At 44.4% G+C, this 18807-nt stretch overlaps 1 protein-coding gene across 2 annotated transcripts in view; it reads right to left on the reverse strand.

Moving 5' to 3' along the window:
- ASB2 (ankyrin repeat and SOCS box containing 2) overlaps positions 1–18807 on the reverse strand; it is a 29147-nt gene that overhangs the window by 8994 nt on the left and 1346 nt on the right. Inside the window, exons 2-7 of one of the 2 annotated variants that reach the window (XM_066188717.1) lie at positions 13800–14064; positions 12072–12176; positions 7551–7717; positions 6742–6897; positions 4538–4783; positions 2126–2297 (exon numbers count right to left, since the gene is read on the reverse strand). In XM_066188717.1, the coding sequence (XP_066044814.1) occupies positions 2126–2297; positions 4538–4783; positions 6742–6897; positions 7551–7717; positions 12072–12176; positions 13800–14044 (1091 nt within the window). In that variant the 5' untranslated portion in view covers positions 14045–14064. The remainder of the gene's footprint in view (positions 1–2125; positions 2298–4537; positions 4784–6741; positions 6898–7550; positions 7718–12071; positions 12177–13799; positions 14065–18807) is intronic. The other variant, XM_066188718.1, reaches the window with a different exon arrangement.

Below are 18807 nucleotides of genomic sequence, written 5' to 3' on the forward strand. Positions count from 1 at the left end.
TTTTTGATCGTAGGGAGCCTTCGTGCTCTGGCAAAAAGTTGAAGTGTGGAATTCCTGCAGAATTACGTACTAAATCTGCAGGAATACAGAGGTCATCATACGGGGTGTTATTTTACTGGATACCAGAGGAATTAAGAATGATAAGCCAAATGGGCTAAAGTTTTGTCATTTAGATAAATATTTATAAGAGAATATATTTTTCTTTTGTCTTTCTTTTCTACTTAGTTTGCATCAGTTGTGCACAAAATTTTTGCTCAGTCTTTTACAAGTGAAGGAATGCAGATTTTGAACTAAATTCTGGTCTCATTTGTGCTGCTGGTTGTTGGGAGTAATAGATGTGAGCCCTGAATCAGGCCCTTGCTTTCACAACCCAGGGGTGAACTCAGGTTGTGGAGTTTCCATGTAAATTTCTTTTCAGGTCAGAGTGTGAGACTACTGGGGGGGTGGAAAGATTCAGAGACCTGGCCCATACTCTATATACAAATTGGATTCAGATCAACTTACTGTACTTTCAGATAAACTTCTTAGAAAGCGAACAACTGAAGCTGAGTTCTGTCTCTCACACAAGAAAACAACTTTATAACTCAAACCCTGGAGAAAATTTTGAATCACACTTATGTCAGTCAGTGCAGGTACATGATGTAAGTGTATAAACCTGTTACGTAAGTTGACACTGAGCTACCCTCTAGAATACATGGCTTGCATAAGGAACCAGGCCTACTCCAATTGCAGAAAATTAATATCCTTAGGTTTATCAAAGTGATTTGAGAAGCTTAATTGGCATTCCCAAGCAAATCTAAATGCTAGAATGAAAATTATGCTAGAATGAAAATTCTGGGAAGGTGTAGTGATGTTAAAAGCTTTTATTCCTGAGATACTGTGAAATATGTAGGAATCCACGTGAGCAGTTCTCTGCAAAGATACCCATCCTGTCCAGAAACAGGCACTGTAGTTGGACAGACACTCTCTGTCCAACTGCAGTCTAGAAATATTTTGGTAGAAACTGTGATAGTCAGAAGAGTGCTCTACAGTCACCAAAGCGGTCTGTTACTGCAATGAAAAATTAGCTGTGGGACACTCACTCTTCCAGAAATGAGGGATTAAAAGCAGGAACTAAAGCTTGCTCTAGGACCCGAAGTAAATGCTATGGAGTTCAGGCTCAAAAGCCCACTGCAATGTCCCAGGTTACTACTTACACAACAGTGCAACCAGACAGCATCTTCTAAATTGATATTCTTTATCACAGACTATAGTTTGTCACTTTTCTAGAAAAAATCTCTGTTTCAGAGGACTGGTAATTCTACCTGATTTCTGCTTATTTTTTTCCACTAGTTACTTTTCTCCCTGTTTAAAAAATATGCTCAGCTCTATCCCAAACACTTTTAGTTTCAGAAAGAAAGCAGTCGGTGTTTTTATGAATTTGTCTGTTACAATTAAGAGTTATTTAATTACTTACTAATAATATATATTTTCCAGACCATGAGAAATTCTTGTCCTTCTTTTCTGAAATCTTTAAAATTTCCTGAAAGATTTCTGAAAGGAAGGATATCAGAATTGGACACCATTTTCTAGCAACAATCTCACTAATGCCCTAGAGATCCACTTAACCACTTCCTGCTGTCAGAAACTGAATTATTGTTTAAAAACCTGAACACACCAGAGACGAATCCAGCATCTTCTGCTTGTGCAGAAGATTCACAACGGCCCATGTAGGAAAATGATTGCAAACCATGCTGCAAAAACTATTAAGGGCTAACACTCCCCACCAGTACTTTTTCTATTATATTTCAAGAATATTTTGAGGACTCCAGTTTAATTCACTTCCAAGATACATGGTGTTATTTAGATGTAATAGGTGATGTCTAGGTAGAATTAAAGGAATCTTTTACTCCACATTCCTGCTCACCCCATCCCATCCCATCCTATCCCATCCCATCCCAGCCTCTAAACACTCTCCAGTTTATAGTTTCTATCCTGAGCTCTGCAAGCAGAAAGCCCACTTCTCAGCTGGTATCTGCCTTGATCACATTGCTCAGAATTAGTTCTGGGACCTTACATTCTCCTTATTGTAAGGTCTTTGGATTCTTGTCTAAAAGATGAAACCATGAAACTAACTAAAACTTACTCGCAAATCCCTTTTTTGGCTGCTATGTGAAGAGGTAACAGGCCATCCTTATTGGCTTTGTTAGCATCTGCTCCTTGGGACAAAAGAAACTCCACAATAGGCACATGTCCATTTTTACAGGCTTCATAAAGAGCAGAGGCGTTATCACTGGCTTGTGTATTTATATCAGCACCTAGGAAGGAAGACAACCTTTTAGCACCGAAAGGTTAAAATGAGATGGGAGGAACATACTTTCAATTAACACATTTCCATGACACTGAAGCTATGAAATGTGCTGGATGGGGGTGTGAATATGGTCATATCAGAGGTGGCACAGTCATACCAGCTATACACCTTTATATCATAGGTTTACATTTGTTTATAACATGATGGGAATTTTATGAGGGAGGGTCTATCACAGGTGGCAACTGTTAGGTCCCAATCATGACTCCAGGCTCCATCAGCTGTGGCTCAAAGGTAAAAAAAAATTAAATGGGCTGTTCTTTATATGGCATGGCCTTTCTTTCAAACACAGTAATACCGTCAATATTTATGTGTTTGCACTATGTATATATACTATTCCTGAGCAGGAGTTTGGACTAGATTATATCAATAGGTGCTCTCCAAAATTCTATGGATATCTATTTATGCTATATATTTATTTATATGTATCATTTATACCCTGCATAGTCACACTGTAAGTATTACACACATTTATAGTATTTATACTCCTTTTTAATTTTAGTATGTGTCCAGGCTAAAATAGTACTCTATAAAATGACATTTGCGTGGTGCTGTTCAACAATTCTAAACAGGTTTTATTTGGGAGTGCCTTAATCAATGAATATTGCATCTCAAAACTCAGCGCCTGAGGCCATATATCCACTTCATGAGGGTTGGAGTTAGGCTAAAATGGTAAGTTTTACTACAAAAAAGAGAAATATTATCAATGAACTAATAGATTATTTGAGAAATTCTGTCTTGAGCTCTAATGTGTTCTTTGCTTAATAAATAACATGCAAATATAAACCAAGACAATACTTTTTTGCCATAAAAAATATGGAATCTAGCTTTTTGTGTTGTAAGGCCCTTAAGCCTGGGTTTTGGTTGTCATATACTGTACCATGGTGCTCTCAGGAAGGCTGCTCTATGTGTATCCTAAATGGGAATGACAGTTCACTGGAGTTTTGTTTCTAAACTCCAATAAAGAAACCGATCAGTCTTCTGTTTGGTCATGAAAACTCCCTGCCAATGAGAACATTTCCCTGGGCTCTCACCCTAAGCTGAAACATCTGTGTTGTGTTTGGCTCTTTGAAGATGTTGTAGCTGGAAACATCAGGAGAATTACAGTGACAAAACATAACACAGGACTACGTTCCTAATGAGAAAAAAACCCTTTTTATGATGAAAGTTGCTCATCATAAAGAATGAATTATATCATTCCTGGGATGCTCAGAAGAGCTTTTCAGGGCTTGAAACAATTGGACAGTTCTGTTGGATTTTTTCTTGTGTATTTTTCTTAAAATTGAACTTTAAGGAAATCTTAATATCTATCTAATTTGAAACACAAATCACTTTCTGGCTTGATTTCTTAAATCATAGGCAGCATGATGGACTAACTCCTCATACAAAACTCTCTTGACAAGACTAGCTGGGCAGCAGAACACATTTTTTGTTTCCCAGCTCTCATATCTTAATCATACTAATTTTTTCAAAAGTTTTGTTATCTTCATCACCAGTAAGCTCTTATTTTGCAAGTGCAGGAGCCATGTCTTACTTTCATTGAAGATATTAGTCCATTTTGAAAATAAAATATGCCTCAGAACAGTAGTGAAGTGTCTTGTGTTTATTGTAAAGCTGTTTTAAATGAGTAGAGCAGTAAAATATAGGTTTAGTGTAAATTAGATTCAGATTCACTCTGTTTATATGTTTGAACATTTACACATAGGGAGAGTGAGTCTGCTTCTATTTGATATAAACCCATAAACTCTATAGTGGTACTTTATTTTCAGAGGATACATTATGAGGACCACTAACCTTGCCCATCACAGCACATGCTTGTGAGCAGATAGGGTTGGCTGAAGTTCAACTTCTGCCATCTGTGACCACCTACAGCTGTCTTTTGTGACTGACTGGATTTTAGGCTACATGTGCAGCATTATGGGTTTAGAAAGCTGTTAGTAAATGCAGTCACACAGCACCACATTACTACTCAAAGCAGGTAACCATGAATGAATGCTGAAGAAGCACATGTGCTTCATGTATTTCATCCTCTGTGAAGGACCCTACCCAGTTCCACCATCAGGGTTTTAGTCCCTCTGTGGGCTAAGCCTTGCCTCAAGAGACAGAAAAACTGAGCCAGGGAGAATTACTGGGAAACTCTGAATTATTAAGAATTGAATGAATAGGTGCATATGAGGTGCACGTACTCACCACATCCTGCAAGGTATCTCAAAGCTTCCAACTGCCCACTCTCAGCTGCCACAAATAAAGAAGTGATCCCATAGGCATTTGCTGACTCAATCTTTGCACCCCCTTTGACAAGGATATCCATGATCTCCAGGTCATTTCGGGAGACAGCCTCATGGAGAGCAGTCCAGCCTCGATTGCAGCGATGGTTGGTATCTGCATTGTATTGCACCAGGAGTCTTGCAGCCTCTGCATTCTTGCGCTCACAAGCTGTTTTAGAAAAAAGGGAAGAGACTAGGACAGGCTTTTGAAAGTGTTTTGGGTGTTATGTACCCGTTTCATGTAGCCCAAGGCAATATAATACAAGTAGGCCACAGTAAGACAAAAGATCCATTTGGGTCTGCATGAGAGCAAAGGCTGTTGCCAAGTGACACTGCTGAGACTCAGAAAGGATGAGGCAGTGAAGCCAGTCTTCAGGTGGACCTGGCTAAGTGTCCTGTGCAGGGGTTGTGCCAAATCTGGTACTTGGAGAAATCCAGCCCAGCACATTTGTACCAACAGGAAACCACAGGGACACAGAGAGATGATAAGGTACAGGAAGTAATTTATGAAGAACAAATATGTTACAGAAGTCATGTGATCTGAACACTTTCTTTCCAAATTCTGTGCAAACTGACTCTTCATCTTACTGCCATGGACTACAAATAAAGCTCCATGTAGACAAGGAAATAAAAAAAGCTCAAACCAACAGTTGTGTGAGTCACTAGCGCTTTCTCAATTTATAGTTCTATTTATAGTTCAGGACCATCCAAAGATAGTTTCTTAATAATTAATAGCATTTTGTTGATTTTTATTCTAGCAATTTGTCCCATAGGTTTTTGAATCCCAAATCATGAGGCTTCCCGTGCACTTTAATGGCAGGACTCCAACCTAAAGGTACGTAGGATGAGTAGCTACACTGAAAAACCCCCATTAGCATCTGTTGTACAATGTACAGAGGAGAAGCACATTTCATAGCAATTAATTTTTTCTTTGAAATAATAATGTCTTTTCTCACAGAGGTCCCACCTTTTAGTTTTGATTCTTCCCTTGCAATAGCTCCATGGTGTTCTCCCCCATAAGAAGGTCTCACTCATATACTGAAAGCAACTATGTAATTAGACATTTCTGTAATTATCTACCCATAGCTCTGCAGAGTTTAATTTGCTTACATATGAGGAATGACTATTTTGTTATGACAGTTCTTTTAACTCTTTTGTTATTGTTGTTGGAGGATGGTGTAGAAGATACTGCATTGAGGCTAGCCCATTCTTACTAACAGTTCTCCTCTGGCTAAAGGGTGTTTTCATATCATTGTTGTGATTATTATTACTATGAGCAATACTACTACTACAGCTACTACTACTACCACTACTATTACTGCTACTACTGCTACTGTGTATTTAATGCTCAGCTGAACAGCTTTTCCCTGGTCAACTAAAAGCCAAAATTTTAAAACAAAAGCACTTTAAATGCAGCTCTAATGCTAGGCATCCAAAGTTGGAGGCAAGAATGTTGTTTTAACCTGTATTATGTGTTTTTAATGTTTTAGAGTGCTAAAGATTGTCATGGCAGGAGCAAAGGAGGTTGGATTTGAAGGTGTGAGAGGTCTACTCTGAATGTTTGTGATATCATGGATATATTACTATTCTACTAAAAGAAGAAAGTGTTCTCTCCAACCAGCAGCAAAGTGATATGCCTGTGTTAAATACTTTATCTGCCTCACTGAATTGTTTATAATTGTATAACTCTCCCACAGTACACAGCCTGGCCTGACCCACACAGTATATGAATCACTGGCATGTCTACAGTTACTGTACCTGCACTTCTAACAGCTACTTAGGTCCTACTGTTTAGCAAAGCATACATAGTCCTTCACTGCCCAGCTTTCTGTAAATTTGGGACATTGTGCAAACAGTCCATGCTTAGGGCCCCACTGAGAATGTTGCCCCTCACCCTCAGCACCCTATCACAGCCTGCACTCTTCAAGGCAGCTGCCATTCTTGTCTCTGTTGAAGATGAAATAAAAGGCCATAGCATGGCAGGTCAGGCATGGGAGATAGAGGACAACCACAGGGAAGCAGAAAACAAGAGCTAACCACTGACTTTCAGCACCTCATCACTAGTGATCCTGCAATTCTGCCTGGGTTCCAGAAGAGCTGGTCAGCCCTGTGAAAGCAGCTCCTCACCTTTGTAGAGCGGCGTCTCTCTGGCCTTGTTGGAGATGTCGGGCTCAGCCCCAGCCTGCAGCAGGGTGAGCAGGCAGTCCAGGTTGCCCCGGCTGGTGGCCAGGTACAGAGCTGTCTCCTCATTGAGGGTGCGCTGGTCGATGGTGCCGGGGTACGCTGTGAAGGAATGGCGAGCCCAAAGTCATTGTGGCATGTAGTGCACGAGTATCTGCGGCACCACCACCCTCTTAAATTCTTGAGGGTTTAAGTTTTTGTTGTTTGTTCATTTCCATAAGCAATGGAAGTTGGGAGTATACTACAATGTTACTATAAGTCAAGCTGAGTATCGAAACCTGTCTTCAGTTTAGATTAAAATGTTCAGCTTTGGCCATTAGTGATGCAGAAAGTTGTTGAGCAACTGTTCTTCAGCTGCAGTTCAAAAACAAACTACAGTAATTAACTTCAAGCACCAGCAAAGAGATGCTGGGTTAGATGTACCCCCAGGGGAAAGTGAGGTTATTCCTGTCAGCATGCAGCAGCCAAGCAGCTCATAAGAGGAGAGAGCTCAGCTTCAAGGCCTGAGCATGAGAAATCCTGGGCTTGGCAGAATCTATCCCATATCACTTTCTCCCAAATATCCTAGCTTTTAGAGGCTTCAGTCTTGAAACCTACTTTCCAAGAGAAGGTGAAATTAATATACGGACTGGGAGGTTGGAAAGAAACTTCATACACAGCCCCAGGCTAGGACTGAAGTACTGCTAATTTGGCCTTTTATTTTATTCATGTTCTTCTTTTCCCTTTTGTAATGAGTTAGTTTTAACTTCACTGACCTTTTTGCAACAGGCTCAGGCAGCCCACTTGGCCATAGTATGCAGCTTCATGGAGGGGTATCCAGCCATCCTTATTAGGTACAGAAAGGTTTTTTCCTGATTTCATCATGTTGGATACTGCTTTTTCATCTCCATCCCTGATTGCTGCCACTACAGGGTCAGTTTCTCTTTAAAACAAGATTAATACTTGGTTATTGCTCCCTTCATTACTGAGAGGCTTTCTGCAGCAACATCACTGTTTTATTTGCCAAAAATAGTGAACCCCTGCAGCCTATATAGCACATATTTGTATAGTGAGACACCAAAGGGCCTGTAAAGGTAAAAATTGTCGTCTCTAATTTTGTCATGGTCAGCAGATGAGAAGAATCACTGTCTGGGGACACTGCTCACTCTCCTCAGAATGTAAGGAAACTAGGTAAGTGTGACTTATGTCTGACACAAACACTTACGTTTTAGATGTCGGGAGTTGTGGAAGATTGGCTCTGACATTGCTCTATACACTGCGGAGTGTCCATGACTCTTATAATTGCATCACCTTGCTGTCTCATGTGGTGTGGTTCTGCCATATGAGATCTTTTAAATAAGATCAACTTTGAAGAGAATTTTCCCTGTTCATCCTTAAAGAAATTTTTAGATTTGATATGTGGGTGGCTATAACAGAAACTATCAATAAATCTTACTCTTGTATTTTTAAGACACTTCTTATTTCTTCACACAATCCTGTTTTCAGAATTTAGCCAGTCCACTTATGAAGAAGGGAGAGCTCTAGTTAGAGCATGTAAACACTGGGGTGTTGGACTTGGCTCTCCTTTCTTCATCCAGGGAGGATTGAAAAAAATCCACCTACCCAAATCCCTCTGCCAAGCATGCATTCCGCACGCTCTGGGCAGCAACCCATTTCTCCGAGCTCTCTGAGTGTTTGCAGAGCAGGGCTGACCTGGGCACACCAATCCTAAAGCAACAGTGAGAGCTCCTGTGAGTCTCCCCACACAGTGCAAGTCCCCACACTGCCTGACAGCCACTTTTCCCCAGGTCAGCAGCACCTGAGCAGGACCTGCCACCCTCCTTCCACCCCTTCTGAGGCTCCCAGAATCATGGCAGGTGTAGGGAACTGGGGAGCTTGTACCCTGCAGCCAAGGCAGGCGGGACCCTTGCCTGTGGTGGGCAGCAGCTCTGTGCATGCTGGTGCCTTCCAGTGTTGGCATCTGCTTGGGCTCCAGCTGAGCTGTGCTGGGACAGAGCCACAGCTTTGTTACTGTGATGCACTAAATTACCTAGATTCAGCACAGCCAACACCGTGAAGGAGGAAGCACTTTACCAGTTCTAATGGGGACTTGCAAAAAATTAATGTGGACTATAGTTTCAGAGACAGAAAACAAGAAGTTGCAGAAAGCACTGGAGCATTTGTGGTTTGAACTAGCTCCGCAGAGAAAATCTTGTGGTCCTGGAGATAGAGAGACACGGGAGAGAGGTGCATGTCTCAGATTACTAGCATTGCCAGGGCAGGAATACAGCATGTGGTGGAGGTCTTGCAGGCTAGTGATGATGGGAACAACCAGAAACTCCAGTTATGACAAGAAGAAAGTCTAAAATACCACAACAGAATTAGATCAGAGACAGAAAAATATGGGCAGGTCAGCACAGGAGTCCTCACAAAGCAGTATACTGGAGCAACCTCTGCACTTTGGGGGAGTTGCAGGAGCAGCACTGAACTGCATTGCCTTGTAGGGGCTGGACAGACCAACAGTCTGAAACTCACACAGGCCTCACTAAATTCGGTTTGCCCAAAGGCACACAATCTATGCCATAAACACTGATATTACCATTGAAAGAAATCACCAAGCTGGTTTTCTGAGGATAAATTCAGGGCCAGGAGTGGAACAGGTGATCTCAACATTTGTGCCAGAGAATGGGAAAAGACATGATTTCCCAGGTAAAATAGTACTTGGTTCCACTTGCTCCTTCTCTAAAGCTGGAAGCAGTGATTTCAAGACAGTAGGGTCACAAAAATAGCAACACTGGAATGAGGAGAGAGATGGGGCACAAGGCCAGGCATTTTTCCTGAGAAGATAACAGCTAGAACAGGCAGCTGCTGTCCTGGCCACAGCCCTCCCAGGAGGAATCGACTGACCTTCTGATAACTGCTGGCCTGATGTCCCAGGGACACTGCTGTATCTCCAAACTGCTTACAGTACCCTGGGGACTAAACCTAATATTCATAATTGTGTACATATAATAGATTTTTATACAGGTGTTTCAAATTGAGCATTTTGTTGAAGTCTACTAACAGCAACTATTGGCATTTTTGGCTGGAAAAGGAGGCGGAGGTGGGGGATCTTCATCTTTCAACACCTCTGGCACAAGGCTGCTGAAACCATCTGTTGTTCTCTGTAAAGGCTCATGTTACACATGTAGGGCTGTGACCTCAGGATTTGGGCACATGATATAATTACTGGTGCCTAATGAATTACTGCATGCCAGGTGGGCCGTGGCAGGAGTCTGCACATGGGCTGGCTCACAGCAAATGCAAGGTAAATCACATTATCTGAGACCTCAGGGAAAGCAGGAGGGTACCTTGGATCTGTGCTGGGGCTAAAAATGTGTGAAGAATCAGTTACTATTCTGCTTAAGCCCTCAGATGTTGAATGAAGCAAACTTCTGTCGGGTTCCTTGACCTTAAATGATTCCTGAGTAAGATGAGGGGGTTTGCTGGACCAGGCTGCAGACACTTTAGCCAAGAAAATTCCAGATCAGAACAGAAGATTTAATGAATCTCCATGTGAAATCCTTGTTTTCTGCCTGACTTATAGTTGGCTGTTATAAAAACCCACCACGTTTTGCTGCCTGGATTTCATCAGATATAGAAAATACAAGTATTAAAACTATGGAGAAAGTCTGAAGATATGATGAAATCTTAACCTTATAGGCAACTCAATAGAATTACTGCATTTCAAAGACCAGTAGGCAAGATAATAAATACCCCTTGCAGATGATATATATGGTGCAGTCCTGAGTGCTCAAGAAGAGGTTCAGTGGAGCATGGAAAGGTTCAAGAAGTTCCTTCTTTTCCTGACAGCCTGGAGAGGTGCAGGCAGGATGATGGAACACCACTTCCCCAGGTGAAGCCAAATATCATCCCTGCCTAGCTCTGAGACTAGGGCTATAAAAATGCCAGTCAGGCTCTCCTAGGACTTCCCAGCTATATTTTTGCTCTACCTGACAGCAGAGGAGGGCTAGTTTATCAGCCTTCTTGAATATTGAACTCTATGCAGCTACCTGGTGGAGAAGAACAGCCTGCCGTCAAGTCCTCTACTGCATCAGAGAGGCATGCAAGGAGTGCAGAGCACCTAGTGAGAGGATGTGATTTCAGTGTGGCCAAGGGAAACTGGCAGGTGACAGGGATAAGGGAGGAAGAGGTTTTCACAATGTCAAGGAGTACCATGCCAGAGGAGGGCCAGGAACAGAGTCTGAATCAGCCAAGATGCAGGGGGAGATGGGGGAGATGGGAGAGCTGGGTGAGAGGTAAAAGGAAGAAGAATGGTGGAAGGGTAGTCACTGCGCCTGTGCATCCAGGGAGGGGCTTGTAAGATGGACTAAACAAAATTTGAACTGGGTAGATAGAAAAGGTGGGAGTTTCTTTTCTGCAGAACACTGGGAAGTTCTGGCTGTAACACTTTACTCTTGTCATTTGATAGCTAAGGGCAGGTGCATGTATCTATTCTGCACTACTGAGCACTGTAATAAACCCATCATGCTCCACACATTTCCACTACACACAGGCACTGAGCAGAGCTTGGGCCACTGTCTGCTTTTCTCATCCATGACTGTGTTCAACTAAGCTTATTTGCAGCCTCTGCCAACCGCAAAACATGGCCAGGAGGATCAGTCAGTCAAGACAGTTTCCTTCTTGGACAAGTAAGCCCTCCTCAGTGTGACTGGACAGCACAGGTATGGCTGGGAACAGGCATGGCATCTTGGGAGCATTTATGAAATACTTATTTGGAGGATTGGACTTTCTCACCTTGTTTAAATAGTGTGATACATTTCCCCCCTACTTTTCCCCATTGCTGCACCCTGAACTTAGTACCAATGCAGTTACTATCAGCACCTGCCTGCCTCATCTATCCTGTCGATAAGTGAGGCAGTCTATATAAATTAACCACAGTGCAATCATCCCCGCCCCGTTGTCCTTGTAACCTCAGAGCTTCTGACTGACCCAGAGTCCCCAGGACATGACCACTGTGGGGATGGAGAGAGATAAAGAGGGAGAAGAGAATAAGGGATATTTAAGGTGGGTCACTTGCAAGAGCACAGGCATGGCCTGGGGCAGCAGGGAGGCTGGAAGGAAGGAGTGCAGCGAGGGTGAGGTGCAGGTGTCAGTGAGACCTCCTCCAGATGAACACCACATTTCCCCCCACCAGGCACCATCACCACCCAGAAGACATGTCTCAGGGAGAGAGTGGGCAGCAAGGCTTGTTTTGTCCACAGGGGAAAGCAGGAGAGGGAGAGGGAGACACTTACACGGGCTGGGATGTGCTGAGCAGGCTGCTGTCGTACCTTCGCCTGAGCCCCCGGGCTGCCCCCGAGCTGGATGGCTGAGCACGGCCTGTCTGCTGGGCCGCCAGTCTGGAGTGGCGATGACATGAATGGAATAAGGAGAAATACTCCGAATAGGAGAAACAGGTCATGCTGAGGCAGGAACAGAGACACACATCCACAGAGACGGAGCGAGCGAGCCTGCCGGTCAGGGCTTTGAATAAAAGCAGATGGCCACGGCTTGCTCTGCACTGGATTCAGCTGCTCACTCGGCTCGAGTTTATTTTTGGCCCTCTGAGGAAGCGTCAGGGGATTCAAATGACCATATAAGACAACAGTGTGGTTAACCCTACCACGACCACACAGGAAGCAGGCACAAAGCGAGGTGAGGTGACGTTCATCACCTCCAAGGAGCCATGCAAACAGGTCAGAGGTGGGGGTAGAGGAGGAGCCAGAGCCACTGGATGTCAGCTCCATTTCCATCTCTCTTCTCCCAGGTGGCAGAAGGATCAGCAATGATACAGATTTGGTGCTACAAGCTCTAAAGGTTTTCCCTCTGGTGAGAGGTTGAACCCTGCTGGGCTGAGGCAGGAGAGGTTAATGCACAGAACTGCTAATGCTGCTTTTTCCCAAAATAGCAGGTGTTTGAAGGACCTTCAACAAGGACAGGACCAAGTGGCCAGGGAAGCCTTTATTCTCCCCTGCATCAGGTCTGTACAGGAGAGCTGACTGTATAGGTGCACAGTAATCACACTGAGAAACCGCAGCCTTTGGTGGGAGCTGGTGGCTGCGCAGCATCCTAATTCCACCGCTATTCACATCTTGCTGCTCATCTAATTGTCCCCAGTTTCCCAGCCTTGGAAACCAAACAATTGCAGGTGGTAATGAGCAAGGCATCAGAGGGTGATGGAGTTATGAAAAAGGAGGAGGAACAGAACTTCAGTAACTCTTAGTTGATTAAAAAAAGAAAAACTAAAGTAACTTAAAAGATTAAAAGGGTATTTTTCCTTGCTTTGGAGGTGCCTTTGGAATCTATTCACAGAATCACAGAATTCCCATCCCCCTTGAGAAATCTGACTTTTATAAAATGAAAGGGGAACAATATCTGGGTTTGCAACTGTCAGCAGGTCTCTGTGACCACAGCTCTGAGTTGCAGGAGAGGGGGTGCTGCCATGATTTGATATCTGGAGTTGCTCTTGCTTCAGAGTGGTGTGCTTGAAGTCAGACTGATCTGAAATAACTACATCCTTTAAAAACTGAAATATTTAAAAAGTAGTCAGGTCTCACTGTTTTATATACCTGGTTTTTGTGCCTCTCTTATGTTTTCCCATAACAAATGCTTTGCTCCCTCTCTGGCAAAACCTAAGCTTGGCATACAGAGGGGAAAAGGAGCAGCTGGCTTTCGGAGGACTTCTGTTGTTCAGGAAAGCTTGTGGCTATGCCCCTTTTTCTTTTTTGTTTTATTTGTTGCTTAAAACAGACAACACCAAGCAAATCCTCCTCTTGCTGCGAGCACGTAAATTGGTGACCTCATTGGGTTTATAGCAGACTCGGCTTTGGCACTAATGACAGACTCGCAGAGGAGCCGCCTGGCAGAGCTAATTAGAGAGCATGTGCGCTGACAGGGAGCTGTTTTCCCCTCTGACAGGGAGCTGTTTGCCCCTCCTGGGCAGGGCTCTCTGGGGGGAACAGCTTGGGCTGGCACTGGCTTACCTTTGCCAGGGGTAGATGCGGTAGGGAGGGTTGTGTGGGCTGGCACGGCTGGGGGTGCCCACCTCACCAGCACGGGCCACCAGTGACTTCTGGGGGCTCTGGGCTGCTGGCTGACCCGCTGGGTCCTCTTCCAAGCTCTGCTGGATGGCCATCTTTATAAGCTCATCTTCACTCAGGCTACTGTACAGACTGTACTCCTCGCAGCCTATTGTTTGTCTTTGAGTATTTGCTGCCGTCGTAGCCATTTTTATAGTTCTTTGCTTTCCTGCAAAAGGAAATTGTGATCATCAAAATCTGAAAAATGAAAAAAACTCAACTATCTTGTACTGTCGTTCAGGTCTGCCTCTTAATTAGGCTGGCCAGAAAACTCTTCAGAAATCCTTTACCAGGGAGAGAACATTATCAGCTAAAATCTGCATGTAAACTCCATGAACTAACTCCTTTCAATTACAAAAAAATAACTGGTTTAGCTGGTGTTTAAAAACGAGGGAGTTGTTGCAGGCAAAGCGAGTTTTTATCTGCTTATTCTGGTTACCCCATCTCAAGAGAATATTAGGTAAAGGAAATCCCCTTAAGATTAAAGAGACATTTTTTTCAATTTTTTTTTAGGAGAAGACCAATGGATATTTCTTTTTGTTCATTTTATTTCTTGCTGTAATTGCAGGAAATTTAGGGAAGAGGTTTTTCTCTTTGCTGGTTTTCTGTGAGGACAGGTTCTCCACCATGAAGTGCAAAGAGGCTTTGTAATTTTTTCCACCTTATCTGGAGATCTCTCTAGCAACATGCAAAGCTATGCTTTGTAGTGACTTTGTTTCACCCAGCAAGGAGAGCAACACCACAGTGGTCTGTTTCACTTCTGATTTTTTGCTTTTTCACAGAACAAAGTTCAAGGTCATGAGTGAGATGGAAATGAGAGAAGGGGGAAACATTGGGCACACTCAGCAATCACAGAATGACTGTGAACCACCACTGCAGGACTCTAAAAGGCGAAGACAATTCAAAATACTGCAGAATTTCTAGTAGTGATAGGGAAGCACTGATACCATGAACAGTACAGTGCTCTAGCAGGACTCATTCAGATGCCAGAGAGCACTCTGGCCATCAGTGTTCAAGATCCAAGGGTTTATTTTATGGGAGGAGGTGGAAAAGCTTGCCTCTTTTAGGAAGATAAAGCCAATGTGGAATAGGTTTGATTTTATAAGCACTGAGCAAGACCTTTGTAAGATAGTAGGGAGCACTGGGGTGGGGAGCACTGGGGTGAAGAGCAATGGGAACAAGCTGCTCAGGAAGACATGAAGATGACAGGGGAGGACAGGGACCCAGCAGGACAGGACTGTGGGGACATGTCCCCCAGGTGCAGAGAAGTGAGGGGCTGCCTGAGTGTAGCAGTGGAGTTACTGAGAAAGCTGCCTGCCCCCACGCTATGGCTGCCAGCCCCTGTCCCATCAGTGCCACAGCAGGGTAAGTCTCCAGCTCCACACACCCCTACTCTGCCCAGGATCAGATCCTACTGATCTGGGCCAGCCAGCAGAGCCATCAGTGTGGGGACAGCAGAACCACCTACCCAGCTTCCCAGTGCTCAGGAGCTGCCGCAACAGGAGCCTCAGGGGAGCTGTCAGCTCTCTTTCCCTGTACAGCTGCTCTCTCCACCAAGTACCCAGCTCAGCCTGGTTTTCCAGGCACTAACACCAGCACCAATGGCAGAGTGGTCCAGCAGGCCACAAGCCTCACACCAGGAAAGCGCCCTGCTGCAGCAGCCCTTGCTGCTGTGTGTACAACCAAGAGACAGTCCTGACCTGGAGGAAATGGCAGCTCCCCAATTACAGTTTGAAGAAATTGCAAGAGATTGAATTAATTAAGTAATTTAAACTCTTGGATTTAGGCTTTTCTCTTCAGACATGGTGATATCTCCCACATCAATGGCCATCTCAGGCTCTAAGCCCCCTCCAGAAGAAGTGGGAGGGCTTCAGAGTAAAGGGAAGCCCAGCAGATTTCAGATTGGCATTATGACTTTTAACAACAAAGGATGTGTTTTACAGCCATGCAAAATGCCAAAATAAAACCTTCAATTGTTGTAAATAATGCAACCCAATTTTGGTTCTCTCTCTCTCTCTCTCTCTCTCTCTCTCCTTTTTTGGTTTGTTTTTTTTTTTCCCCCCTTTTTTTCAGCCAGATCTCTCATGGCTGCTATTGCTTCCCTTCTCCAGTCAGTGCCTCAGCTCTGCTATGACCTTTGCTGTCCCAAAGATCCAAGCCCAGGCATCACACTGCTGATAGCCTCCCTGTGCCCCCGCTGCTCCGGTACTTGCCTTTGGCTGCTCTCCAACCAGCAGCTGGCCAGGAACCATGACACAGCTTTGTGTGTCCAGCAGCTCCTGCTGCTGTTAGGCTTACTCAGCCCCTGGCATGCTGGGCAGTACTTACACAGTCTCTCAGCCTGGGAACTCAGGTAGTGACTGGTGAGCTGCAGGTGTGCTGAACCCACCGGCTGGAGCTGGAAGGAACATCCAGCAGTCGTCTGCAGCATCCAGCACTGCAATGCCTGAATGTAGGGACCTGGCCCCAGCGGTGACTCAGAAACCTAAACAAAGCTGTCAGCAGAGAGGGCAGGATCTTAAGCTCCCAATGAAGGTGATGCATAATGAATCCTTGGAGAAGGCAAGAGTGGAGATGAAACTGCTCCTCTCTGAGGGCAACCTGCACCAGTGCAGGCTGTGACACTGATCCCTCCTCTGTATTCTCCCCAGTCCCATTGCCAGCATCTTTATGCTGTGCTTCTGAGCTGGGTGTTGCAGTGCCTTCTGTGGGAGCCTGGGCTTTAAGGACTGTACAGCAGGCCTCTGCCAACACTTCTCCACACCCTGGCTCAGAGGGCATAACTGTTATAGCTGCTTCACCATATCACAAATGGATCTAGGTATAAAGGCTGCTTCTGGACCTTCTTCCCCTCCCTCCTTTTGTTTCACACATTCTTAAGGCAAAGGGAGCAAAAGGGAAGATTTCAAATTTGTGGAGATCACTCCTATTTCATTGTCTTTCCTTTGGTAGGGGTTAACTGGGTCCAACCTGCTCACAGAGAAAAGGGAGAACCTCTCCTGCATGTTGGTGAGCCTTGCTAATCTAAATATTTTGACAGGAGTTCCATAGAGTGCAGAAACAACAATGTTGGCTACAGCTCCCATCACTGACTCATCCTGCAGGGAGAAACTTCATAGGGCTCAAAATAGAGAAAGCTTTCGGTTCTGCTCATCGCACTGCACAAACATGATGGAGGTGTGGGGGTCACATCCTGGGCTGCAGGAGCTTTTGGGTCCTTACTGAGAGCCAGGGACCAGACTTGGCTGCCCTGAGCCCCTGCGGAGAGTATTCTAGTTGGGCTTGAAGCTGTCCCTGCATCCCCCTGCTGTCTCCACTTTCTCAGACAAGTGTGCGTGTGCAGTTTGCCTGTGTGCTGTGACTGATTCGGCAGGAGGCAGGGAGCATGCCTTCTTCCCGGCAGCTCCCTGCAGTGTGGAGCACAGCAGAGCCACCACCCTCCCTTTCCACCTGAGGATGCTTTTGTTTGAAGCTGCAGGACCACAGGACAGGGGCACTGGTCTGAGTTATGTTTGTAAGGAGCTGCAGTGAGACAGCTGAGCTGCAATAACAGGCTGAGCACATGCCCTTGACTGGAGGCTAATGCACCACAGCCTGATTCAGTTTACCCTTCTTTCCCTGAGGCCAAACTCGGTGGCATCACCTGGCAGTGCCCTGGCTCAGCTGACACAGCAGGGCTAAGTTTACCCCATGTGAGGCCATCAGTGAACTGCCCACCACAGGCTTAATAAAGCTCATTAGACTAATGTGCTATAAGCTAAATATTTTCCACCTCCTGTAATAAAGGTGTGAAAAAAAAATCAATCTTTGTTGCTAGAAATATTTGAACAAGTCTGGATTAATAAGATCTGGCCAAAGTGGTCTTTCTAAATGCAGCTTGAATCTATTTCCTTGCTCTAAGCCAGCTTACTATAGGTTTAAATAATTGGAATTAGATTTAAAAGTTAAATACTGCATTTATTCTTCATCCTAACTAAGGTTTTGGGGGAATGTTTTAACATTTGGCTGTACTCTATTTCTCTGGCAGCCCAAGAGCCCATCCTCACACACAGGTAGCACACAGCATCTACTGGGACAGCAGAACCTGATTTTTAAAGCTGTGGGTATGGGGCCTGTATTATTTCTTAGAGAGTGCTTTGCTTTCAGCTCTGATGGCTTCAGTAGTGATCTCTCTTGGCAGAGACATGTCTTGGGATTCTGCTGTCAGTGCTGCCATTTAGTAGGTCAGTCTGACAAGATCTGGAATCTAAACTTACCACCATTTCCACACAGAGTCTGATCCTGATTTTAATTTTTCCGTCCTGATTTCAGTGAGGGTTTGTTAATTCAGATATGTAATCAGGCCTGTGCCATACAGAAACAACTTGGATACATCCAGTGACCAGAAGGTAAAGTTGGAAATAAAATACTTGTGCAAGGACCATGCTGCGACCTTCTAACCTGTGTTGATGAGCAGCTGTACTTTGTAGATCTCTGAAACTCAAGGTACTACTTACAAGGGGGACTACTAGTAATCACCTACATCATGGCAAAAGCCAGAGACAAACACAATTAGGTTGCTATTATATTCGGACTACAAGCTCTGTCAACATACTGCTTCGGAGAATGGGCCTCTGATCCCTGATGCAACATAAATAAACAAGGATTACGGCTGGCTTTGAACATGCAGAACCGTGCAATTCAATACCATTAGCATCTGTAACAACTGGTCCCTGTTGATAGCACTTCTTTAAAGAAAAGCTTAGCGAGGCTGCTGGTCTCCTCTCAATGGATCCCAGGCAGCAGAATTAGCAGAATTACTTATTTCTGTCAGAGAAGGATGGCAGATGAGTGACAAGGTCATTAAGGGAACAGAGCCAGACTTTGCCTGCCTTTCTGCTGAGCTTATTCCAGTCAGCTGGTAACTGAATAC

The sequence above is a fragment of the Chamaea fasciata genome, unplaced genomic scaffold, assembly GCF_029207755.1.
Source record: "Chamaea fasciata isolate MVZ Bird 193981 ecotype frontalis unplaced genomic scaffold, bChaFas1.0.hap1 SCAF_7, whole genome shotgun sequence".
In the NCBI taxonomy this organism is placed as follows: domain Eukaryota; kingdom Metazoa; phylum Chordata; class Aves; order Passeriformes; family Sylviidae; genus Chamaea; species Chamaea fasciata.